The following is a 25807-nucleotide window of genomic DNA, read 5'->3' as shown; positions in this document are numbered from 1 at the left end:
ACTGAATCCCAATTGGAACTTTATTTCTCAAAGCATGTGGATTGGAAGATTTTTTTATTTCCTATTTTTCATTGTCTACTTCTGTTGGAAATCTGGATTCTTTCTTTTGAAAAAGAAAAAGAAAAACTGAAAAGATTAAGACAACTTTGGGACTCAAAGGGAAACTTTAAAAGGGGCCTGGCTGACTGTCCAGGGAAATAGATAAGATACATAATTTTGAGAACTTTGAAACAACAGCTGTGAAAGGCTTTGTGTTCTCTACCTAGAAAAAAAATCTCTCTTGGATTTTCCAAGTGTAAAGCCTTTAGCTTAAAATACCATTATGGAAGAAGACCAGGAACAAACTTTATTTATGGAGGAAGATCAACAAACTCTCCCTATCTTGAAAACACTAATCCAAATTGTTACCACAACCAATGTAATACTAAGAGACTATCTGAAGGAACAAGAAGGCAGCCCAGATATGAAAACCCAAACTTTGACCACAATTAAAGAATCATCTAAAATACAATAGAAAAAAATGAAACATTCAAGTATGATGACAGAAGAATCTACTATTAAAAAATATTGATATTTGAAAATCCAGGAAACACATTGACAACTTGGAAAAAGGAAAAGGTTTCTTATACAATTCAGGAGGAACTAGAGGATCTAGAAAAAGAACAGTTGGATGAGAAGACAAACAATTCAGAACAACTACGTCGATATGGAAGAATAAAGAGACAACCCACTAGATCTACAAGTCCTCTCAAAAAAATAGCGATGGATGATTTTGCCAATATCAATTAATATACATGATATTACAAGGAGACTGGTTCAATGACCCAAAAACAAGGACATGAAAGATGATTTGGCAAAGGAAAAAAGCCAGAATAAGACTCAAGAAGAATGGAGTTTCGACCATCTTATTGAAATCTGAAACAGAATGTACTTAAATAGATAAGATGTGTAGGCTGAACACAAGACATTGTTATGAACTGAGATAAAGAAAAAAAATTGGTCATTAAAATTTAGCAAATTTAACTAATTTGAATATTGATTAGTGCATAAAGGTCATGTAAAGGTGAGTAATGTAGACAAGCTAAAAACCTATTGTTGAAAGTAATACATAGGTCTATATGGAATGTTAGAAATGAAAATTATCAGTTTAAGCAAGAAATAGTAGATAAAAAGAGGAAGAGAGGAAGTATTAAATATTGAAATAAAAAGAAATTTTGATTACTACTTAAAACAATTTAAAACTAGCAAAAAGGAAGGATATCATATTGTATCCTTAATTTGTTGACATAGAGGGTGAGAAGTTAAGTAAACGGGATATGTATTTTGAATATTAGATTTTGTGAGGAATGGTGATAGATGAATTGGGAGTACATTAAAATCTTGGGAATGGTAAGTATCAAATGTTAAATCTAAATGTTTGGAGATTAAAATTGAAAAATTGATTAGGTCGTTGTCTAAAAGATTGTATGTTAAAAACAATTAGAATATGTATAAACTAAAAACTATGGATATATGTAAGAAAGTTATTTTCTATGTGATTGATAGGATAAAACTTGTCTTTAAATCTACAAATAGACAGTATATATGAAGGGAAAAAGAGGAAATGTTTATGGTAGCAATTTGAAATCTGTACTAATGATATCTGTATGTAATTGAATTACTACTACCCAGCCACCACGTTGCTTTTAAAATATGTGAATGTAATATTAGAAAATCAATAAAAATTGTAAAAAATGCAATACCATAGTTACCCATCCATCCAGGAATATCCTAGGTGCAAAGTATGCTTCACTCTGGGAGGCTGCAAAGAATTCCAGAATATTGACAAAGGAACTGCAGGCATTTTCATTGTTTCATATTAGGATTCTTCGGTCTTTTATAAGGAAAACACTGAACAAGAGTAGTATGCATGGAAAGATACAATAAGGAATCCACTGGTCTCCAGAAAGCCCATTGTTGCCTATCTCATCCTGCCTGAAAGATTCCACAGTCTTTTGAACAACTATGAATTATCATGATAATGGGATTATCATAGTTTGGGGCTAATTTGCAGCCACTGAAGGAAAAATGATTTCTGAATTATACCAGCAAATGTACAGGAAAGCTATAGAATATATGTCTGTGAGCTGAAAATTAAACGAAAGTCATGGAGTATAACAGAATGACCAAAACCGAAGAAATCTCATGCTGTATCCAAGCAATCTGTGGCAGGGAAAGGATATTTTTGCTCTCAATTATATAGGACCAGTTGTCTAAATCAGGGGTCTCCAACCTGTGGGCCATGGCCCACTAGTGGGCTGTGTGGGGGTTGTAAGTGGGCCGTTGAAACAGCCAGCACATGGACATGCATCCTCACTTGTGTGAGCAGTAGGGAAGCACATGCACATGTGCTCCATTCATGTGAGCTGTAGGTATGCGTGCACGCCACTTGTGCAAATGGAGCTGTGCGCGTACATGTGTGCTTGCCAGATGCTCACACAGAACCACCCCTCCCCCCCGCCGGTCCTCAAAGCTGGAAATGTTGGGGAACTTTGGTCTAAATGATACTTAAAAGAAGTATTCTTCCACTGTTTAGTTGATATTTAAAAAGTTTCTTTGTTATATCATATGAATGTCTGTGGTATTAAAATCTGATTAGAATATAACATTTCATATTGATTTTTTCTTCTTTCAGGTCTTGAGGACGCTCCTCCTCGCTCCGGTTGGAGCTCACCTCACAAATGAATCTGTGTGTGAAATCATGCAGTCTTGCTTCCGTATATGCTTTGAGATGAGGCTTAGTGGTAGGTCTGCAGTGTAAACAAACCAATCATAAACATTCATATTATTTTGGCACATATTATTACTGTATTTAATAAGTCTGAATGCTGGAAAATAAAACATAAAATATGTTGAATGTAAAATTGATACATTTTTTTTAGAAAAGTAGTAAATTTAGCTAATCATTTCCTGCTCCTGTGTGTCTTTTCCTTTCTTATCTCTACATTCCTCTAGCTCTGTAGTGCTACTTGGTATATCTTTCCTTTTCTTTCTGTACAGCTGAGCCTGGATTGGTTTTAATAAATTTCTAGTAATCCTTTGTAAACAACACTTGGAGGGAAGTCTACATGAAAAAGCCTCTAGATAATATCACATGGGATAATGATACCTGTGTTATTTGTTTTTGTCTTCAGAGTTATTGAGAAAATCTGCAGAGCATACTTTGGTCGACATGGTACAGCTGCTCTTCACAAGGTAAACTTTCTTGTGTTTGTCTCAGTACTGCTCAGATGGCCCTTCAAGGGTGGGAAGATTGCACACTTCCAAATATGTTAGTGTTTATGTATATACATAACAAACTCTACTCCAAGTATTACCAGGTCCTTGCAAAGCTTGTCCTTTCACCAGTTTGTATCTTCTTCACTGAAAGATTTATGCCTCCAGTTGACAATAAGTAAGGATAAAATATATGAAACTGAGCAATGTTATCAGATAATAGGAATAACACAAATCAGTGAAAAATTATGGCTTCAGTAATTAAAACTGCCCTAAATTTTGAGTCTTACTATCTCCAGGAAAATGAGAAACTCATCAAAGAACATGAAAAAGACATGTATTCTTATTGTGCAGGCCTCCTAGTGAACTCTATGTTTCACTAGACTGAGATTCAACAGCCTTTAGTCTGACTAAATCTCAATAAATCATCTGTATTTTTAAAGGCACTTGGAAAGCAAATACTGTCATTTTCCATAACACTTCATAACTTGTTTATTTGATAAATGTTAGTCTTCTAAATGTATTATAAAATAAATTCTTGTTAACTGAGAATGCAGCAGTGATCTAAAAACTAAAAAACTGGTACTACCACTGGAAATCCAAGCAGTCTGCAGAGCTAGAAAACTTTAATAACATTTAGCTTGCCACCCGTTTCTGCTGTAGTGATAAGTGCCCCACTTCTGAGCACTATAGTTCATAAGCAGTTATAGGTAGCCTACCCAGTATAAACTTCTGAAGCAATGAGGCTAGAATCTCTTAAAAAATATCTGCATTGCAGACAAGGAAGTAAAGTGCAGAAGGGGAATCTGTGGCTTGAAATAAAGCTGCTGATGTTGCTGAATTATGGTTACAGGCAGAATCAATCATCAACAATCATGTCCATCAATGAGTTGTAGCTCAGTGAAATCCTCAGGCTCATAAATTCTCTGTTTTTATATCTGGATGAACAAAACCAATGAAAGGGAGCCCTATTTTCTGCTGTCAAAATTTTATGTTACCAGTTTCCTCCTCCCACCCCACACACATAAAATTCAGTTAGAAACATCAGATTGAAGCAGCCTTGGAGGTCTAGTCAAATTTCCTGCTCAGAGCAGAAATCCTCAGGCCATTGCAGCCATCTGCCTGCAACCATAATTCAGCAACGTCAGCTTTATTTCAGCCACAGATTCCCCTGTCCAATTTTTGTTTGAAAATCTCCAGTAACAAGGCATTCACGATTCCAGGTAAATTAATCCACCACGGAATAGTCCTCATGGACCAAATATCTTCCTTATTTCAAATTTGGATATCCCTCTGTAGAACCTGCACCCATTTGTGCTTGTCCTACCTTTAGGTACTAAAGAGAATATATCCATACTCTCTTGTGACAGCACTTCAGGTATTTATTATTTTTTTCCTTTAGCCTTCTTTCTTTAGGTTGAATATATCCCATTCTTTTACCACTTTACAATGTCTTGGTAAAGCCACTTGGAATACTGCATCCAGTTTTGATCACCACGGTGTAAAAATGATGTCGAGACCCTAGAAACTGTACAGAGAATAGTAACAAAGATGATCAGGGGACTGGAGGCTAAAACTTATAAGGAATGGTTGCTGGAATTGGGTTTGTCTAGTTTAATGAAGAGAAGGACGAGGGGTGACATGATAGCAGTGTTCCAATATCTCAGGGGCTGCCACAAAGAAGAGGGAGTCAAGCTATTCTCCAAAGCATCTGAAGGCAGGACAAGAAGCAATGGATGGAAACTAACCAAAGAGAGAAGCAACTTAGAACAAAGGAGAAACTTCCTGACAGTTCTCAGGGGCTGCCACAATTAATGGAACCTCCAGAAGCTGTGAATGCTGCAACACTGGAAGTTTTTAAGAAGAGACTGGACAGCCATTTGACTGAAATGGTATAGGGCCATGGTGGCGAACCTATGGCACATGTGCCACAGATGGCATGCAGAGCCCTTTCTGTGGGCACGCACACCGTCACCCCAGTCCTAGGCCTTCAGCTGGATTTTATAAAACCTTTTTGTTTTAGGCCTCCAGCGCTATGTGCAAAAAAAAGGTTCAATCAATTTCAACTTCTCATGGGAAAAAAAAAGATCTTGCAAAGTTGCAATTGATTGAACTTTTTAGTCCCACCCAGTCTTCCATTACCATCGCAGCCACGCCTACCCAATGGGCCATACCCAGCCGGCACCCAACGATACATAAGTGGGTTTTGGGTTGCAGTTTGGGCACTCGGTCTCTAAAAGGATTGCCATCACTGGTATAGGGTTTCCTGCCTGAGCAGGGGGTTGAACTAGATGACCTCCATGGTTCATCATCATCATCATCATCATCATCATCATCATCATCATCATGATTCTTGCCTGGGTCATTTCTACTACCATTTTTATAAATTGATATGACAATTGCTAATCCCCAATCTCTTGGCATATGGCCCGTTCTATCTATAAATGTAAACAGAGATGCTAAAAGTGGAGCTCACCAACTGGCATTATTTTTTATTATTTCTGGCAGGACATTGTCAGCACCAGGTGCCTTATTAGCCTTGAGGGCTCCAGTCAACCGGGATATCTCTTCTGGTGTAACAGGGGGTCAGTAAGGAACTTGGTCCAAATTAATTTGGCTGTCCTTAGTTACATAATCAGGGTCTGCATAAATCTCTCTAAAATATTCTTCCCAGGCATGTATTGGTACCTGGTTAGTTGGAGGTAGGAGGGATTTCCCCAATCCTCTGGTGATGTGCCAAAAAAGGGATGTATTTTTTGTCCTGACTGATGCAATTAATCTGTGCCAAGACTCCTTCAGAACCGCACTTTTCTTTTTTTTAGAAGCTTCTTATATTGTGCCTTCAACTGCTTTAAGTAGTGAGTGTGATCCTCAGAAGGCACATTTTTACTTTTTCTGTATTTCTTGTTATATATATATTTTTTAGTTGCACGCAATCCCTATCAAACAATTTTTGATTCTTTAAAACCGGCTTTTTGGAGTGAGCTAATATTCTGTTAGTGAAATGGAACCCTTATGTGAATAAAAAGATAGGGCTTTTAAAAATCCAGCATGGAGTAGCCAGGAAAGAGGAAAAAATTCTGAAGTCCAAGAGGAGGAAAGCCAAGGAATAAAGGGAGTTGTGGGCAGCGTGCAGGAATACCTGACAGGCAAGCCCAGAATCCCCAAAGAGTACTGGCACTGATGTGCTCCCACCCCATCGACCCCTGACTGTTGAAATCCTTTCTGGGGCTAAACTCTCCAAACCTAAACTTTATTTGATGACTCTGCGCAAATTAGAGGAGCTTCGTGCTTTCATAAAAACCTAAAATGTGGATTTATTCAACCATTGAGGCCGTGAGTGGCAGCCCCGTTTTTTTTCCAGGAAAAGAAGGATGAGGTTCAGACTCCATCCAGTATGGTGCTCTGAACTAGCAGCACATATCATTGTTTTGTTAGACAATGGCTGGTTTGTTAGCTACAGAGCAGGTCTCTGTAGCTACTTCACTCCTGGATTAAAAAAGTACTGGCACAGTACTTTTTATAAAGTACTTTTGATGAATGAAGAAGTTATTTCCTTAAATATTTTTTACCATATTTTTTTCTATTTTACTATTTTTTTCTTCTCTGCACCTTCTATTTTTATTCTGTTTAGTTTGTATCAGCATTTATTGGAAATTATAAACTAAGAAAATCAGCATTTAAAAAAGCAGAGAACTTTCTTGTATTCCCTGTTTTTTATAACTGTCTATTTATATTATTCCAGATCATCTCAGTTTAAAGAGGAACCTAAGAGCTACGTAGGGACCAACATAAGAAAGGTAAGATCCAAAATGGTGAATATTGCTTTACTTTTAAATGCACCTGCACTTTCCTCTTCCTCCTCCTTGTCATGTTTGTTGCAGGGGCTGTTTATTTCACTGTATGTACCATTTGACATCTACAGTGTCTCTGACTCATGGATTGATTGATTGGGTGCCCTGCTATTGATTCTTAGCAGACACATACATTTGCTCCATGATGATCTGTCCCTAACTTGAGCTTTCAGGTGTTGCAACACTCCACCCATCATCAGTGCTGTAACTGAGTTCATCCACCTTGCTGCTGGTTATCCTCTTTCACCTTTCTATTAAATACTTCTTCAGAAAGCTACCGTATTTTCCGGCATATAAGACGACTGGGCATATAAGACGACCCCCTACTTTTCCTGTTAAATTATAGGGTTTGGGCTATACTCACCGTATAAGACTACCCCTCTTCCAACGCACACCAAATAAAAATTAAAAAACATCAGATTTGATTTTAATATGGTAATTTTATCAAATGCTTATGACATGCAGGTGCTTAGTAGGAAAACTGTCACTTATAAACATAAGGCTGTTTGTCATCAAACATGTAAACATAAAACAGTGCAAGTGGATTAAACTTTTCCTAATTCACTCTAAAGCTGAAAGGAAGGATGAGACAATAAACCCATGGGAGCTGCCATGCTGTTTGTTTTCTAAGCTGTCAACCAAACTGGAACTGATGATGATAGGAGGAAGATAACTAACAATAGAGAGAGAGCAAGTGCCGGGCAAGTCCCTGGCGAGTCAGCGACGCCCATCATAACTCCAAGCTATTTTTACAGGATTTGCTGGCGTGACAGTTTCCCTTTAAAAGCCTTCAAAATCCTCCTGTTCATCATCTGATTTCATTAGTACATCAATGACATCTTGTGATACACTTGTAAGGCAGTCATCGTATGGATCTAATTCCGTATCAGATGGTGTGGTCTCAGCTTCGGCTTCCTCTTCATCTTGCCACAAATACCATACCATCTAATGAATTTGATATGCCACACTTCTTGAAAGACTTGATTACTGTTTCTGCATCAATATCATTCCACGCTTTTATGACAAACTTGCACAAAACATCCAACTGTGGAGCACGCATGTTTCCTCCTTTTGTGAATGACTTTTCGCCACTAACCATCCACTCATTCCACTGTTCTCGAATGCGATCTTTAAATGGCTTATTTAGGCACACATCCAGTGGCTGTACCAACGATGTCAATCCTGCAGGAATAACTGCCGCATCTGTGTTCATTCTTGCCAGCCTTTGCTTGGTGCTGGGAGTTAAATGAGCCCTGAACATATCCCACACCAGTAGACTACGTTTTTGAATAAGTCCACCTGGTCGCCTGCTCCATACATTATCAAGCCATAGCTTTACCCCTTCATCCATCCATCCAGCCTTTTTCATTCACATGTACAAAACAACCAACAGGTAACTTGAGTTTCGGCATTGTTTTTCTTTTAAAAATAATCATTAGTTTCAGTCTGGCGCCATCAGCTGTGCATGCTAGTACCACTGTAAAATTGGACTTCTCATGTCCTGTTGTTTTAATTAAAATTGTTTTTTCACCTTTTGGATGGACAGTTTTATTTCCAACCATATCAAAACTCATTGGAGTTTCATCCATATTTCCGATACTACTTAACGCATAGCCATGTTTATTGCGCTGTTGTATTACATATCGATGGAAACTAATTACTTTGGCATCAGGATCTGCAGGTAGTTTTTGTGAAATTTTTGTCTTTTGCCTCAGTACCAGATTATGCCTTTCCAAGAATCTAGTACACCAGGATACAGTGGCCTTAAATCTTTTGCTGTGATCTGGGTTAGATTTGGCCCACTGAAGTGCAAACAAACATATTTTATTTCGTGTCACTATATAACCGCTTTAGCGATGCTCATTCACCATGTCCATTACATGTTTTTCAAGTTCTGGCCAATGTGGAGTGCCTTTTCTTAATGCACACTTACCCCTTGGCATACTCTTTAATGCTCCTGTATCTTGGTACGTGTCTTGTTTGTTTTTTGTAGTAATAAATTTGGCAGACGTCATTCCAGCCTCTTGCCGTTTATAAAGGGGTTGCCTTTTCTGCAGGGCCGGTAGCAGGCTGGTACAGAACAGTTTGCTTTCAGCCTCCCACCCCTTACTAATATTATGGAGCAGCTACGTGCTGAGAATGCCCAGCTCACCCGGCAACTCACTTTGCTGGCAGCTCAGGTGGCTCAACTGCAAGCTCAGGTTCATGCTGCACCCCCACCATCACCCCCACCCAGGAGAAAATGCCAAGTTGCAATGCCGGATAAATTTACAGGCACTCCAGAACTGTTTCCTGCTTTCCTGGGACAATGCCAGCTCTTTATCAGCGTGAGAGCAGCTGATTTCTCCACTGACCGGGATAAGGTGGGGTTTGTGTTAAGCCTTCTTTCAGGTGATGCAGCTCGTTGGGGCACGCCTCTGCTGGCTCAACCTAGCCCATTGTTGGACAACTTTGTGGGGTTTTGTGATTATATGCGTCTGATGTATGAGGACCCTATTAAGACGCAGACTGCTACTCGACGCCTGAAAGCTCTGAGGCAGGGTCAACGCCCCCTACAGGGCTATATCAGCGATTTTCGGCTGCTTAGCCAGGATTCCGCCTGGAATGAGGCTGCGCTCGTGGATGCCTTCCAGGATGGATTGTCGGAGGAGATGTTGGATGAGCTGGCCCGTGTGGATATTCCCTCAGACCTGAATGGGCTGATCCATCTCTGCCTGCGGATCGATGCTCGGTTGCAGCAGCGAAGGAGTCGCCGTGCCACCCCACAGACCCCTGCCGCCCCTGTTGTGCGTGAGCCCCCAGTTCAAAGGGAGGAGCCAATGGAGCTGGGTGCCGCCAGGTCTCGTCTATCGGTGACTGAAATGAACAGACGACGATCGGGGGGGTTGTGTTTTTACTGTGGGGACCCTGGGCATTTGGCTGCTTTTTGCCCAAAGAAGCGACAGCGGGCATCAGTGACCGAGCCTGCCCCGAGAAAGTCCCCTACTTTTCTGTCGGGAAACGCCCCGAGCCCGATCTAGACGGTGTGATAGATCGGGCGTCCCACAACAACACTGAGCGACGTCTTTCCGATGCTGCCTGTGGACCTCCACGGCATTTGATTTTGGAGGCACGTCTGATCCTTCCTGGCAAGCCAGAGGGGATTCCAGTCCATGCCTTAATTGACTCTGGGGCCACCACAAATTTTATGGACTCGGCTTTTGTGGCCAAATGGGCTGTTCCCCAGTGCCCGGTGGATCCGCCCATGTTAGTGGAGACTATCGATGGTCGAGTGCTCCTGTCTGGGCCTATTACGGCCGCCACGCAACCATTATGTATGGCCATCAGTTCCCATGTGGAGGCCATCCAGTTCTATATCACTTCAGATCTGCATTTCCCCGTGGTCCTGGGACTGGTGTGGCTCCAGGCGCATGACCCACAGATCTATTGGTCACAGAACTTGGTCACCTTCCCAAGCTTGCAGTGTGTGGACCACTCCCGCCATATCTGTGCCGGCCAGGTGGAGGGTTCCCCAGGGGTTTCCTTGCCTCCCGAACTGTCCGACTTTGCTGATGTGTTCAGCGAGACAGAGGCGGATCAATTACCCCCGCACAGGCCCTGTGACTGCCCCATTGATTTAGTCCCTGATGCGCCTCTCCCAGTGGGGCGTTTGTACTCCATGTCGGACCCCGAGTTGGCTGCATTGCGGGACTTTCTGGAGAAGAATTTGGCTCGCGGTTTCATCCGGCCCTCATCCTCGCCAGTGTCTGCACCCGTGCTCTTCGTCAAGAAGAAGTCGGGCGAATTACGGCTTTGCTGCGATTATAGGAAACTTAACGCCATCACGGTGCGCAATCGTTACCCGCTGCCCCTCATCCCCGAACTCTTGGACCGACTCCGGGAGGCTAAGATCTTCACAAAACTGGACCTGCGTGGAGCTTACAACCTCGTCAGGGTTCGGCCGGGTGATGAGTGGAAGACGGCGTTTGGTACTCGCTATGGACATTTTGAGTACACGGTGATGCCGTTTGGCCTGACCAATGCCCCCGCCGTGTTTCAGCATTTCATGAATGACATTTTCCGGGATTTTTTGGATCAGTTTGTCGTGATCTACTTGGATGACATCCTGATCTACTCCCCGTCGCGTGAGGTGCACCATCAGCATCTCCATCAGGTCCTGCAGCGACTCCGAGAACATCGGCTGTTTGCCAAGTTGGAGAAGTGCCACTTCTACCGGGTGACCATCGATTTCCTGGGTCACCGCATTTCTCCTGAGGGCATCGCCATGGAGCCGAGTAAGGTTGAGTCTTTGCAGAGTTGGCAACCCCCGCGTCGCGTGAAGGATGTTCAGCGACTTCTTGGGTTCGCCAACTATTACCGAACTTTCATCCCTGGGTTTGCTGCCTTGACAGCCCCCCTCACCCGGCTCCTGCAGAAGAAGACTCGGTTCTAGTGGAACGCTCCAGAACAACAGGCTTTCCAGATTTTGAAGGAAGCCTTCATGAAGGAGCCCATCTTGAAGCATCCTGACCTGCAACGGCCGTTTGTCGTGGAGGCAGACGCCTCCGACATTGCCATTGGGGCGGTGTTACTCCAGGCAACGACACCCAGCGGTACCCTCTTCCCTTGCGCGTACCATTCACAAAAACTGAACCCTTCGGAGCGCAATTATACAATCTGGGAGGAGCTGCTGGCCATCAAAGCGGCGTTCGAGGCCTGGAGGCATCATCTAGAGGGAGCGCGGCATCAAATCGAGGTCCGGACGGACCATAAGAATTTGGAAAGCCTGCAGACCGCTCGGAATTTGAACCAACGGCAGATCTGGTGGTCTCTTTTCTTTGCGAGGTTTGACTTCCGAGTTCGGTACATACCTAGCGGGCACAATCAAAGAGCGGATGCTCTGTCCAGGAAGCCCGAATATTCCCGAGTGGAAGACAAGCTTCTGCCCAGGACAGTGATCCCCGTCGAGTCTTTTGCTGCGGTGTGGGAGCCGGTTGATATACGGGCTCGGATCCGGGAGGCACAGCAGCAGGAGGTGTGGGTGGCTCAGCGGAAGGAGGAGGTGGGGCCAGATTCTCCTTGGACGGTCACGGATGGACTCTTGTATTATCGTGACCGGCTCTACGTTCCGGGAGGGCCACTCAGGGGACTCATCCTCAGCCAGTGTCACGATAACCCGGCGGCGGGGCATTTTGGCCTGTTCAAGACCCTGAACCTGGTCTCCCGTACCTTCTGGTGGCCCCGAGTCCGACACGACGTCCAGTCCTATGTTACCTCCTGCATCCCATGCAGGCAGGCCAAGTCAGCGACAGGGGCCCCGCCTGGATTACTTCAGCCTTTGCCAACACCCAAAAGACCCTGGGGGGCTGTGTCCATGGACTTTCTGACGGATTTACCCCCATCCTCTGGTTTTACGACAGTGTATGTGGTGGTGGACATGCTGACCAAGATGGCGCACTTCATCCCCTGTCGCGGCTTACCATCAGCCCGCGCCACTAGTCGTATGTTCATTCAGCAGGTGTTTCGGCTGCACGGCCTCCCTGATAGAGTCGTCTCTGATAGGGGGGCCCAGTTTACAGCCCGCTTCTGGCAGGAGGTGATGCATGCGTTGGATATCAAGATTTGCCTCTTGTCCGCGCACCATCCTCAAACTGACGGGGGAACCGAGAAGGTCATCGGTATCCTGGAACAATATCTGCGCTGCTACGTCAATCTGCAGCAAAATAATTGGGTGGACTATCTGGCCATATCTGAGTTTGCATTTAACAATTCGCAGCACACCTCCACACAGATGACACCGTTCTTGGCCAATGTGGGATATCACCCCCGGTTTTTCCCCCTTTCTCCCGTGGACTCACCGGAGCCGGCAGCGAACGACTTCATGGCAGAGTTACAGGCGATCCATCGATTGGTGCGACGTCAGTTAGAGAAGGCCAAGGCCGATTACAAAAGGTTTGCTGATCGGTCAAGACGGGATACGCCTCCACTATCGGTGGGAGATCGGGTCTGGTTGTCCACCAGGAACCTACCGTCAACACGGCCGGTGAGAAAGTTAGATCACCGATATTTTGGACCGTTCCCAATCGAGGCTGTCATCAATCCGGTCGCCTATCGCTTAACTCTGCCACGTTCCCTGCGCGTGCACCCAGTCTTTCATCGGTCTCTGTTGGTCCCCGAGCATCCGGCCTGTCCACTCCGCCGAGCGGAACCTCCCCCATCAGGACCTCGTGATGGAGGCAGCACCCCCGAGTACGAGGTCGCCAGCATCAGGGATTCCCGTTGGCTGAAAGGTCATTTCCAGTACCTGATTGAATGGAAAGGTTACGGACCAGAGGACTTCACCTGGGAAGATGCGACCGCCGTTCATGCCCCTGCGTTGGTGACCGCTTTTCATGAACAATTTCCATCCCGACCGCATCCGGATCGGCAGACCCGGGGGAAGGGCCCTGCGGTGCGGGATAGTGTTGTGATTCAGGGTCAGCCTGTGGGTTCGGCAGTTGGGTCGGACGAATCAGAGGAGGAGGGGGGTCTTGAAGACCTTGCTGAGGGGGTTGAAGATCTTGCTGATGATAGCCCTCAGGCAGGCCCCTCCCACTTGGTCACCATGGAGACCCAGCTGTGTGAGCCTGACAGTGGATGAAGATGACCTACAGCTGGCCCTGTTCAAGGATGCCCGACGCAGGAGACAGTCAAGTAGGAGTAAACAGAGGAAGGCTGTGGGGCTTCTCGGAAGGAGGCAGAGAGGCCACGCCCTGAACTCTTTATAAAGGGAATGTTTGGGGAGGGCTGGTTTGCTGAAAGCAACCGCTCAGATAGTGTTTCAAAGCTCCTGTATCTTGGTACGTGTCTTGTTTGTTTTTTGTAGTAATAAATTTGGCAGACGTCATTCCAGCCTCTTGACGTTTATAAAGGGGTTGCCTTTTCTGCAGTGCCGGTAGCAGGCTGGTACAGAACAGTAACCCTGCCTTATAGCGAAGGTAAAGTATCCCAGTTTTATAAAGTACTGGTAGCTCTAATGTGCTTCATTGAGAATTCACCCCAGTAGGAGGAGATGCAGATTCTATGCATATTTACGGTACACAGAAGCGAAAGAAATAACTCAATATTTCACTTCCTGGCACTCAATCTGCATATTAACAACTCTTTTAGTACCCTTTTTTTATAAGTGCCACGATGTTGCTAAAATAAAAGAGGTAAACTTCGTGACCCACCCAGCCCATGCATAAAACAGAAATGAAAAGTCTTAAGCTTTTTCATTCCCAAATACCAAGGTTTCCCCCGAATTTTGCGCGGTTAAATAAACGGCATTTGCGTATTGTTTCTCAACGGAGCACCGTCAAAATTTGCTCAAATTAAGGAACGTGGGGAGCTAAAGAATCGGGCTATAGGGAATGTCTGGCATGACAGGCAACCCTGGGAAACACGAGGACTGTAGTGGCACCCTCAGTTCGCACGTTCCGATCCGGGAAAGCGCGTCTCCAAGCCCACGTCACACCTGCCTCACCTTTTAAATCAAGCTCCCTTTCCTCCCGTAATGTTTCCCTGCTCCGCCTGCTCTGTGATTGGCCCAGCTTTTCTCCTTTCCCGCCTTCTTTTCTCTGAGCTCTCTCGCCTGGTGCGCTGCTGCTCTCAGTTCCGTACTCCATGACCAGGCAAGCAATTCTTCTGGTCGGCGCGAGTCAGGCGGTGCCTCGGCGGGAGCAAAGGTGCTCCCTTCCTACGGTCGAGCGGGGCGCCTCTGGGGACTGCCTGCCCCTCCTCTCATCAGGGACCTGACAGCCAGCATTGGAGGCGCTAGCATGGGCAGTCCTAGAGAGAGCAATGGCAGCAGCTGCAGTAGCCGCCCCAGAAGCTGACGAGAGTTTGCCCTCCATCACCCGTTCGATGTCAGCCGCTTTACCATGGGTCGCCATCGCCTACCTCCATTCGCCCAGCGATCCCGCCGCCCAGCAGAAAAGAGAAAAGATCCGAAGGTATTTTTCCGGCGTATAAGACGACTCGGCGTATAAGACAACCCCCCAACTTTTGAGATGATTTTCATGGGTTAAAAAGTCGTCTTATACGCCGGAAAATATGGTAGGTCTTTGCATAATGTGTCTGAACTAGGATAATTTGAGACTGGTCATAAGTGCCTTGAGCGAGAACTCTGGGTCGATTTGTTTGATGATTTATTTGTTTGTTTTTACTGTCCACAGTATTCTCTGGAGTTTTCTCCAACACTAAAGTTCAAAATAGTTAATATTCTTTCTATTCTGCTTCTTCAACTTTCAGTACCGTAGAATGTCATGGAGAATACCATTGCTTACACTGTTTTCATCTTTGTAGGTATCAAGGCATCTGAATTTCTTTTTAAAGCTTTTATAGTAGTAGTCTGCAGTGTATTTCTTGACTGTTTATTCCATTACAGTTGATGGTCGATCCTAAAAGCTGTCTGCCAATTTGATATGTTCATTATCAGTTCTGAGACTGATTGTTGTGCTGTCATTAGTTTGGTTTTATATTTAATTCACTATGAGCTTATTCAGTTTTATATAGTGTATGTATTAATTTTAGATCCACATTTTATCTATTCCCCAGAGTAAAGTATGGATTAAGCTTAGAAACATTACCATACACAGATGGGACAGTGGAGCATAGGGCAGCAGGACCCCCAAAGTGAATAGATGGGGAGAGAAGGGCAGGTGAAAGGAGCTGAAGTGCCTTTTTGGTACAGGCAGGCTGCCAAGCATCTGAATTTTGATTACATGATTGTTGGGTGCATTATACAGTGGCTATAACTTCCAGGTACAAGTTGTAAGTCCCTTGGCTCAGCACCATCATTAACTTCAAACTGGACAGATGGTTGTAAATTGAAGAATACCTGCAGAATACTTAGCTTGCAAAGTATTTTTTTTTAAAAAAAATAATGGTTTGGTGCCTTTGAATCTGCATAAAGGTCTAACAATTTCATGCTATTGCAAGATGTTCAAATAGTTGCCCATTGCCTTCTTCTTAAAGTTTAGAGAGATTGACTGGCCCCAGGTCGCTGTGTGCTCTAGATGGAACAAGAACCATTTTCTAGCCTGTTGTCTTAACCACTATGTCAATGCTGCTAACATTGGATGTTCTTGCTTTGACAGGGAGATGCAGTCTTTTTCTTTCTATGCTTTACTCTTAGAACGTGATGCGAGTTAATTAGACATAACAATTCTGGAGCTTTTGAAATAAGAGATGATAAGAAATGGGTTGGAAATAGGAGGGAAAGCTTGCATTTCAAACTAATTAGAGAATGTGATTTATGACTGTAAATTAGGGGAATGAATTGTGTTTGATACTATGTGTTTAGGGGAGGGGAATTCAGATTTCGGTTTCAACCATGCATGTGCGGAAGCTATGCTTTTCTGTTAAAGATTCTTTAAGGTAAACATGCCTTGAAGTTCTTTGAAGAGTATCATTTGTCAGAACCATGACACACTACATCAAATTGAATCTCTAGCTTATAAGTTTTTAGAATACAGTTTCAAAATAAAATAAAATAAAATAAATGCAACCTTTTAACTGAGAAATGGGATTCTGGAAATCAATTTCGCAACATGTTAAACAATACTTCCTTTTCTGTATTTGGGAACTGATTAGTATATTTCAATATACATCACATATTCGAAAGCTGAGTGAAAAACACACACACACATACACACACACACGCTGTACTATTGGAATATGAATTCCTGGATTAAATAAAACTGGCAGGAATATTATTTTGAGCTAATAGAATATTGTTGCAATTCTTCTGGCTACAGGAGACCTGTTTTTATTATTCACAGTTGAAAATGAGAGCAGGAGGGATGAGTGATTCATCAAAATGGAAGAAGCAGAAACGATCACCAAGAAATTCTTGCCATGTAACGAAGGTATCTCAAGGAATAGAACAGTCAGCTGCCAATGGCACAGGTATGACAAATATATTTTTTATTTACTAAAATGTATGTACTCTTAATTATGGGTAATCACTGAGAAAGAGCTCCCTCTTTCTTGTTTCCAAGAAACAAGAAACATTCTTTCATGTAAATTGATGCTAGATTGTGAGGATTTAAGAACTTCGAACAGTCTCAAAGTGAACTGTTGTAAGTTGAGGACTACCTGTACTTTTTTGGGGGGTCATCAAGCTTTTGATACTTTGCTAGGTGACTGGTGGTACTCGAATACTGCCATATCCTAAAAGTGAAAAGCTCTGCTTTAGCATACAGAGTGGAAAAAAGAATCTTTTTATATGGTGTATGGCAGTGATGGCGAACCTTTTAGAGACTGAGTGCCCAAACTACAACCCAAAACCCACTTATTTATTGCCGGGTGGGTGTGGCCCAATGGGTGGATGTGGCCCATTGAGTGGCTGTGGCCAGGTTGGGTCATGGCAGACCGGGTGGGCATGGCCACCTTGATGTTGCTCGTGGGGAGGGATGCTTGTAGGGGCTGGGCAAGATTGGGGATGATCCAGGGGGTTTCTGGTGGGTGGGGCAGTGGGCAGGAGGCTCGTCCTGTAGAGTGAGGCGAGGCACGGGGCAGAGCGGGAGTGCTATTGCCTCGGGGCAAGGGAAGGTGAGGCAGGGGATGGGGTGGCGGCTGCCTAACACCATCGGCCCCTGCACACAGGCCAGCGAGCGCAAGGGGGCCGATGGTGTCTGTCAGCAGCCACAGCCTGCCAGCCCCTCAACCAGCGCACTCTGTGGCTCTGTAGCCTGCTGCAAATCTCAAGCCAGCCCTCGAGCAGAGTAAGAGTGGGGAGGCGCGTGATTCATACTGCCATCTGTTTTTGCTTGTGTTTGGAGAGCAGGTCGCTGCTGATCATCTCCTTGGCCCCCTCACTGATTTTGCCCTTAGCCCACACATGGAGCCTGTTCCTCTCGCACACCCAATGCACCTTAGCCGCGGCTTGGGTCACCACCACCAGCAGCTCGTGCAGGTCCATTAGGCTGTCACCATTGCCTTCTGCCCAGCCCCGTGCATTGCCTAGGCACTGCTGCTCCACGAAGCTGGGCAGCCGGTGTACGAACTTTGCTGCCGAGGCCAGCGAGCAGCCGAGGCAGCTCCATAGACCTGGCCACCCTTCGTCGTCCTTCTCTGTTGCGTGGCTGGCCTGATGATAAGGGTGCACCCCCACAAATGGAAAGAGAAGACTCGGGCACAGCTGGGTTTCAGTGATTACGGGACCAGGTGCTTGGCTTGGACCGGGACCCCTCTGCTCGGGAGGCCCCAGGAGAGACATGGGGAGTTGAGGAGGAGCTCCCCGGTCCCTGACCTGGCCATGCGAGGCAGCTCGAGGCTTTGAACCGCCACCCCAGAGGACGTCTCGGCTACCCAGCCCATGTTGGGGAGGGAAACTGGTAGCGTGGAAAGAGGCCGACCTTCAGGCACAGCAACTGCAATGACGCTGACCCCGGCCTTGGAACACCTGGAGCAAAGAGTGGCCGCGGCAGCAGCTGCCTTTCCCCTTCACAACTGTGGAAGTTTCCCTCTGATGGGTCTGATGCACCCAAAGAGGAGAGGGGCGGGAGCTGCCGGGCAGACGCCGCAAAAGGAGGAGAGGACTCCAGAGCGGGCAGGAGAAGGCCGTATGACAGGGTGATCCACCGATTCCCTGCCCGGTAGGTGGGATCACGGCCCAGTTGAGGGCAGGGAAGCCATTGTCCCCAGCTTTGGCTGGATGGTGTTGCCACTAGGCAGAGGCTGCAAAAGGACAGGACTCCAGAGCGGGCATCATGGGGCCATGCAACAGGATGATCCGCCAATTCTCTGCCCGGCAGGTGAGGTCACAAACTGGCCAACGACAGCAGGGAAGCCATCATCACAGCGCCGGGGGTCGTGCATCACTGCCAAGGAGGATAGGCTGGCGGCGGGTGCAGCATTGCCCATGGGGAGAATCTGACCATCCCCAGCCTGGGGGGGGGGGGAGAGGCTGAGGGAGCTCAAAAGGGAGGCAGTGCGGTGCTTGGGGGTAGCTGCTCTCCCCCTCTCTCCACGCTCCCGCAGAAGGGCTGGCTGGCTTCAGTGCTGCTGAATTCAGTTTCCCTGATGTCTCCAGTTCCCACTAGTCAGGGTTCACCACTACAGGTGTATGGTATAAAGCAGTGGTGGCAAACCTATGGCATGCGTGCCAGAGGCGGCACTCAGAGCTCTCTCTGTGGCCACTTGCTTATATGCTATGTCCTTGGATAGAAGGAAGTGAATTTCCAATAATCTTTTCTGCCATTTTCTTTTTTTTCATTTTATTTTTTATTTAACGTTATTTTTTATTTTTTTTATTAAAGAGTTTTACAAAAACAAAATTTTACAATATATCCCCAAATCCCCACCACCACAAACCCGCCCACTTCCCCCCCACTTCCCAGAGCTAAATACAGGATTATAGTTATAATAATCATATTCTAAATAAAAATTATGCATAATATACAATTAACCAAATTCATAATGTGCTTTAACTCCCCTTCAACATAACTACATACAAAGTACCAATACCAATATCCCACTAAAATCTACTCATAAGCTAAATGGAACTTTTTAGTCCCATATTTGTTCTGAATATAATCTATCCATCTCCTCCAAACTGAAATATATCTTTCCTGTGAATGATCTTTCAAGTAAGCAGAAATCTTAGACATTTCTGCAAGATTCGAAACTTTAAGCACCCATTCTTCTATAGTAGACAAACTATCCTTCTTCCAATATTGTCCCACCAGTAACCGTGCTGCTGTTATCATATTCAACATCAAATTAGTTTCTTTAACATCACAATCTACAACAATACCCAATAAAAACAATTGCGGAGAGAACTTTATCTTTCTCTTAAAAATCTTTTGAATGTTCCACCAAATTTTAATCCAAAAAGCTTTTATATTTCTACAAGTCCACCACATATGAAAATAGGTGGCTTCTAAACTACCACATCTCCAACATTTAGACTGTAAATTAGGATACATGTTAGACAACTTCTTGGGATCCAGATGCCGTCTATAAAACATTTTATAAAAATTTTCTCTTAAGTTTTGAGCCTGAGTAAATTTAACATTTCTGACCCAAATTATCTCCCAAGTGTCCAACGAAATTGGTTCCTGAATATTTTGTGCCCGCTTTATCATACAATCTTTAACTAATTCCGTTTCCGAATCCAATTCAATTAAAGCATTATATATCCTCTTTATATGTGCACAATTTAAATCTCTAATTTGTTTTACTAAATTTGGATCTGTAATTGTGATGCCAACCTTTTGGTCTAACTTCCACCTAGCTTTCAATTGGGTATATTGAAACCAAGAGTAACGTATGTTTTCTTGTCTTAACTCATCTAATGATTTAAGTTGCCAATCATTCCCTTCCAATCTAAGTAGTTCCTTATAAGAAACCATATCCAGTGGCAGGCAAATGAAAAATAATGTGAGGCATATAGTTGATGTGTTAGAGTTTTTGGAAAGGAACAACCAGATCCCTGCGGCGCTAATTTTTTTAGATGCTGAAAAAGCTTTTGATCAATTGAATTGGCAATTTTTGATGAAAGTTTTAGATAAAATGAATTTTGGGGATAAATTTTTGCAACCAATTAGGGCATTATATCAAAAGCAAACTGCCCGAATAATAGTTAACAATAGTTTGACTGAAGCTTGTAATATTGAGAAGGGCACAAGGCAAGGGTGTCCGTTATCGCCTTTGTTATTTGTGTTAACATTGGAGATATTATTGATAAAAATACGGAATTCGGAAAGAATTAAGGGTATACAAATTAGAGATCAGGATTATAGATTGAGAGCGTTCGCAGATGATCTGGTTGTTATGGTGACCCAGCCGGAGAACTCTGTTGTGGACCTGATGGAGATAATAATGCAATATGGGAAGGTTTCTGGATTTAAAGTTAATGCACAAAAAACTAAAATTCTGGCCAAAAATATGACAGCATCGCAAAAGGCCCTTTTAGAAGGATTATCTGGATTTGAGATTGTTAAAAGGGTCAAATATTTGGGGGTGTTTTTGTCACCCTCTAATACAAAGTTATATAAAAATAACTATGAAAGATTATGGGGAAAAATTCAAAAAGAAATGGAGAGCTGGGAAAAATTGCAATTGTCTTTGTTGGGGCGAATCGCAGCAGTGAAAATGAATGTCCTGCCTAAATTTTTATTCTTATTCCAAATGATACCGGTTCTTAAGAAAGATTCTAATCTGGAGGAATGGCAGCGAGGTATCAATAAATTTGTCTGGGCAGGGAAAAGGCCACGAGTTAAACTTAAGATTATGCATGATACTCGTGAAAGAGGTGGTCTTAAAATGCCCAATCTTAAATTATATTATGAAGCTGCTGCGTTAGCAGGAATAAGTGATTGGATTAATTTGACACAGGAAAGATTATTAAATCTTGAGGGCCACGACTTGTTGTTTGGTTGGCATGCATATCTGTTGTATGATAAGAAGGTAGATAATGTGTTTAAAGTGCATATTTTAAGACAGGTATTGTTGAGAGTTTGGAAGAAGTATAGACATAAGTTAGATTGTAAGATACCATTGTGGGCAATCCCAAAACACGCAATAGAAAATATAAATGTTGGTTTTAAACATGATGTGACTACGTATAAAGAGATTTTAAGTCTGGAAAGAAATGTTTGGTGTCTGAAACCGTACAGCCTCTTGCGAGATGAGAAGATTATTCAAACTTGGTTTCAATATATCCAGCTACGGGCCAGGTGGAAAGAAGATCAGAAAACTGGTTTTACAATGACTGATGAAAATCTGATAAAGCAAATTAGAAATCAGGGTCCAGCACATATCAAACGGATATATCTTGCATTGATAGAAATTGACTCAGAAACAGAGCTTGTTAAAGATTGTATGATAAAATGGGCCCAAGAAGTTATTACAATGGACACGTGGGAAAAGATTTGGGTGAGGAATGTAAAATTTACACAAGCTCAAAATTTAAGAGAGAACTTTTATAAAATGTTTTATAGATGGCATTTAGATCCTAAAAAGCTGGCAAGTATGTATCCGAATTATCAGCCCAAATGCTGGAGGTGCGGTGATGAAGATGCAACATATTTTCATATATGGTGGACTTGTAAAAAGGTTAAGGCTTTTTGGATAAAAATTGGGTGGAACATGCAGAAGATCTTTAAGCAAAAGATAAAGTTTTGTCCGCAATTCTTTTTGTTGGGTATAATTACAGAAGCTACTGTTGTGGACACTAAGTTGATGTTGAATTTAATTACAGCAGCAAGACTTCTAATAGGTCAGTATTGGAAGAAGGAGGAATTGCCGACTATAGAGGAATGGACTTTAAAGGTTTCTGACCTGGCAGAAATGGCAAAGATCTCGGCTTATTTGAAAGATCACTCGCAAGAACGCTATATTATGGAGTGGAAAAAATGGATTGAATATATCCAGAAGAAATATGGGACTAAAAAGTTTCACTTAGCATTTGAATAAATCTTCCTTTCTTTTTTTTCTTTTTCTTTCTTTTTATATGTAATATTAATATTGTTTGTAGTTATCTTATATGAGCTAGAGGGCGATAGATTTAAGAGTTTATTGTTGTTAGCATATGGATGTTTATGATTGTTTTCTGTTTTTATACCTTGTACTTAGCTCTGGGAAGTCGGGGGGGAGAGGGGGGAGGGGTAGGGAGGGATAGGTAGGGGAGGGGGAGGGGGGATTGTTAAAGATAAAATGTATTTTAAAACTTTTCAATAAAAAAAAAAGAAACCATATCCAAACTCACTCCCATAGATACGCCCTCTATCGCGTGTCCAGGAATTCCCCAAATCGGTATTTTATAATTTAACTTATAATAATACTTTTTCCAGACACGCAATAAAGCACTTCTAAGAATATGGGATTTAAAAGCCCTGTCCACCTTCTTATCATAAAGCAAATATGCATGCCATCCATATACCAAATCCCATCCCTCAAGATGAAGTATTCTCTTATTAGTTAAATTAAGCCAATCACTAACCCACGTCAAGGCAACCGCATCATAATACAATTTCAAATTCAGCGCCTTGAGTCCCCCTCTTTCCCTAGCATCTTGTAAAATCTTAAATTTAACTCTTGGTTTTTTCCCCGCCCAAATAAATTTATTAATACCCTTTTGCCATTGATCAAGGTTGGCATCCTTTTTCAGTATAGGTATCGTTTGAAACGGTTGAGATACTGTCACAACCAAGTCATCAGCAAAAGCTCTCAATCTATAATCATTCTGTTTTATTTTAATTCCCTTTATCATAGAGGACTCTTGAATTTTAATTAATAAAATCTCTAATGTTAAAACAAACAATAATGGTGATAGGGGGCGCCATTGTCACCACTCTCTGCACAGCCTTCCTGTCCGAAACAGTACTACCTCCAAACCACACAGTAATACAATACAATATGATAGGATGTTTTCAGTTGTCCCTCAATAGGAAGTGGTAAGGATTGGGGAAGGGAGATGCTTTCTTCTCATATGATGTAGAAAATGCAGGCACTGCTGTGCCTACTTCACCAATTTTTCACTGTTTAATGCCAAGCTAACCTGCTTGTCAGCTGCATACCCAAAAACTTGATACTACTAATCACCTTGATAGTTGCATTGTTAATACAGGTGTATGGCTGTGCCTGCCTTTTCTGAAATCGACAATTATCTCTTTTCCCCCCTACATTTAAAATCAGGCTGTTTTTATTACACCAGTTCATCAAACCCTCTACCTCCTTCCGGTAATTGCCCTCTTTATCATCCTGAATAAGGCCCATCACTGTTGTATCATCTGCATATGATTGGGTAGCAAACCTTGCACAACAATCATTATAGTTGAGTAGAAAATCTTGCACAACAGTCATGAGTCAGTAAGGTGAACAACTAATGTAAAAGAGGTTCCAATGGTTCTATAACCATAAAAGTCACAGAGGAATGGGTATCAGTATATATGTCACTGTTGTCTAGACTAGGCCTTCATAGAGGGAAATGGGACACATTATAATACAGGGCTTTTCAACCACTGGTACGGGTACCACCTGTGGTACATTGGCACCTAGCAGGTGGTACGTGACCATCCCAGAAAAGTGGTAGCGGGGGAGGGGAATGTGCTGAATCAGTGGCAGCACTGCACAAGCCTGAGCGAGAGATGACTGGAGCTGCAGGGCTGTCAGGGCTCAGCGGAAGCAGCAGGATCAGCACCAGGGTCCAGCTGGAGCTCGGCACTGATCCTGGCACTTCTGAGCCCAGAAGAAGTGCTGATCAGCTGGAATTTATTTATTTATTTATTTATTATTGGGACTTATATGCCGCCCTATCTCCCGAAGGACTCAGGGCGGCTAACAACAATAACGTACAATAAATACAGAAGTTAAAATAAAAATTAAAATTAAAGGCCCCTGTAGATTAAATAAAAATTAAAATTAAAATAAATTAAAAATTAGAGTTAAAAATTAAAAACATAATTAAAATCCCTGTCAGTCCAGGTCAGCCAGGTGGAAAAGGAGTGTTTTGAGGCTGCAGTGAAAAGACTGGAGATCTGGGGCCATCCGAAGCTCAGGGGGGAGCTGGTTCCATAGGGCTGGCGCTCCCACAGAGAAGGCTCTCCCCCTGGGGGTCGCCAACTGACATTGTCTAGCTGACGGTACCCTGAGGAGGCCTTCTCTGTGTGAGCGTACTGGGCGATGGGAAGTCGTTCCCGGCAGCAGATGGTCCTGCAAGTGTCCTGGGCCTAAGCCATGTAGGGTGTTGCGATGAGCGACCGGTCAGGGTTCTGGCCTCAACTCTTAGAGCCCCGTGACAGGGTGAGAATTTAGAGGGACCCTCGCAAGGGTGAACACCTTGAATATGGAAAGATCCTGCCCTTTGCCACCGACCCAGTATGCCGGACATTCCGACGGTCACACTTGGGAACTGCGATGACTTCAGGAACAGAGTCCCAGGGGAAACTGAGGCACCGACACAAGTTTGCTCAAGGTGAGAGCACAAAGTGCTCGGGGTGGATGTTATGCCCCCAGAACAGCTTTGGAAACCCTCTTTTTATAAGGCTGTTTCATTTGGGAGGGGGAGGTACACACATGAGGGAGCAACATATGGAAGGTCAAAGGGAAAACATAACTCATTGTATACAAGAGCAAAAGTCATCACAGGAAACAGTAAAACATAGCTTATGCTAACAGAGAACTGCTAATGGAGAGGGCAAAGGTCATTACAGGAAACAATAATGCATAGCTATCTATACAAATGTTAACAAAGTTGACAAGGTTTATCATAGGAAGACATAACTTGAGGCAGAAATAATTGCAGGAGACAGGAACCATATCTTGAGGTATGGGCAATTACATGAAACAAGTCTTTGTTGTATACACATGTGAATCAGAGACAGGAATGTGGTTGTAAAAGAAAGAGCTTATCACCAGAGGCAGACATGGAATGTAGGAATGTGACCTTACAATTGCAGATTTGGAGAAAAGGCAGAAGTGTTAAACTGAATGCAGGAATGTAACTTTGCAAATGGGGGGGAAGGCAGAAGTGTTAAACTTTTAATATGGGAATCAAAAAAGGTCTTTTGCAGGCAGAGGAAAGCAGATTTTACACTTGCAGAAATATTATCACTAGAGACAGGAAGGGAGAATTTTGTGATTTTTAATATAGGAATCAAAAAAGGTCTTTTGGGAGACTGGGATATCTACAACTCCTCTTTTTCTGTTTTTTAAAGCCAATTACTGAGAAGGCCCCTCAATGTCCAGAA

General features: G+C 43.4%; 1 protein-coding gene across 5 annotated transcripts in view; it reads left to right on the top strand.

Moving 5' to 3' along the window:
* GBF1 (golgi brefeldin A resistant guanine nucleotide exchange factor 1) overlaps nucleotides 1-25807 on the top strand; it is a 343732-nt gene that overhangs the window by 114777 nt on the left and 203148 nt on the right. For all 5 annotated transcript variants that reach the window (XM_083364149.1, XM_083364148.1, XM_083364146.1 and 2 more), the window contains exons 6-9: nucleotides 2675-2783; nucleotides 3174-3234; nucleotides 7001-7055; nucleotides 16892-17018. In XM_083364149.1, the coding sequence (XP_083220275.1) occupies nucleotides 2675-2783; nucleotides 3174-3234; nucleotides 7001-7055; nucleotides 16892-17018 (352 nt within the window). The remainder of the gene's footprint in view (nucleotides 1-2674; nucleotides 2784-3173; nucleotides 3235-7000; nucleotides 7056-16891; nucleotides 17019-25807) is intronic.

This window comes from Vipera ursinii (genome assembly GCF_947247035.1).
Source record: "Vipera ursinii genome assembly, chromosome: 5".
NCBI classification, from domain to species: Eukaryota; Metazoa; Chordata; class Lepidosauria; order Squamata; family Viperidae; genus Vipera; species Vipera ursinii.
This window is presented reverse-complemented; position numbering and strand designations above follow the sequence as displayed.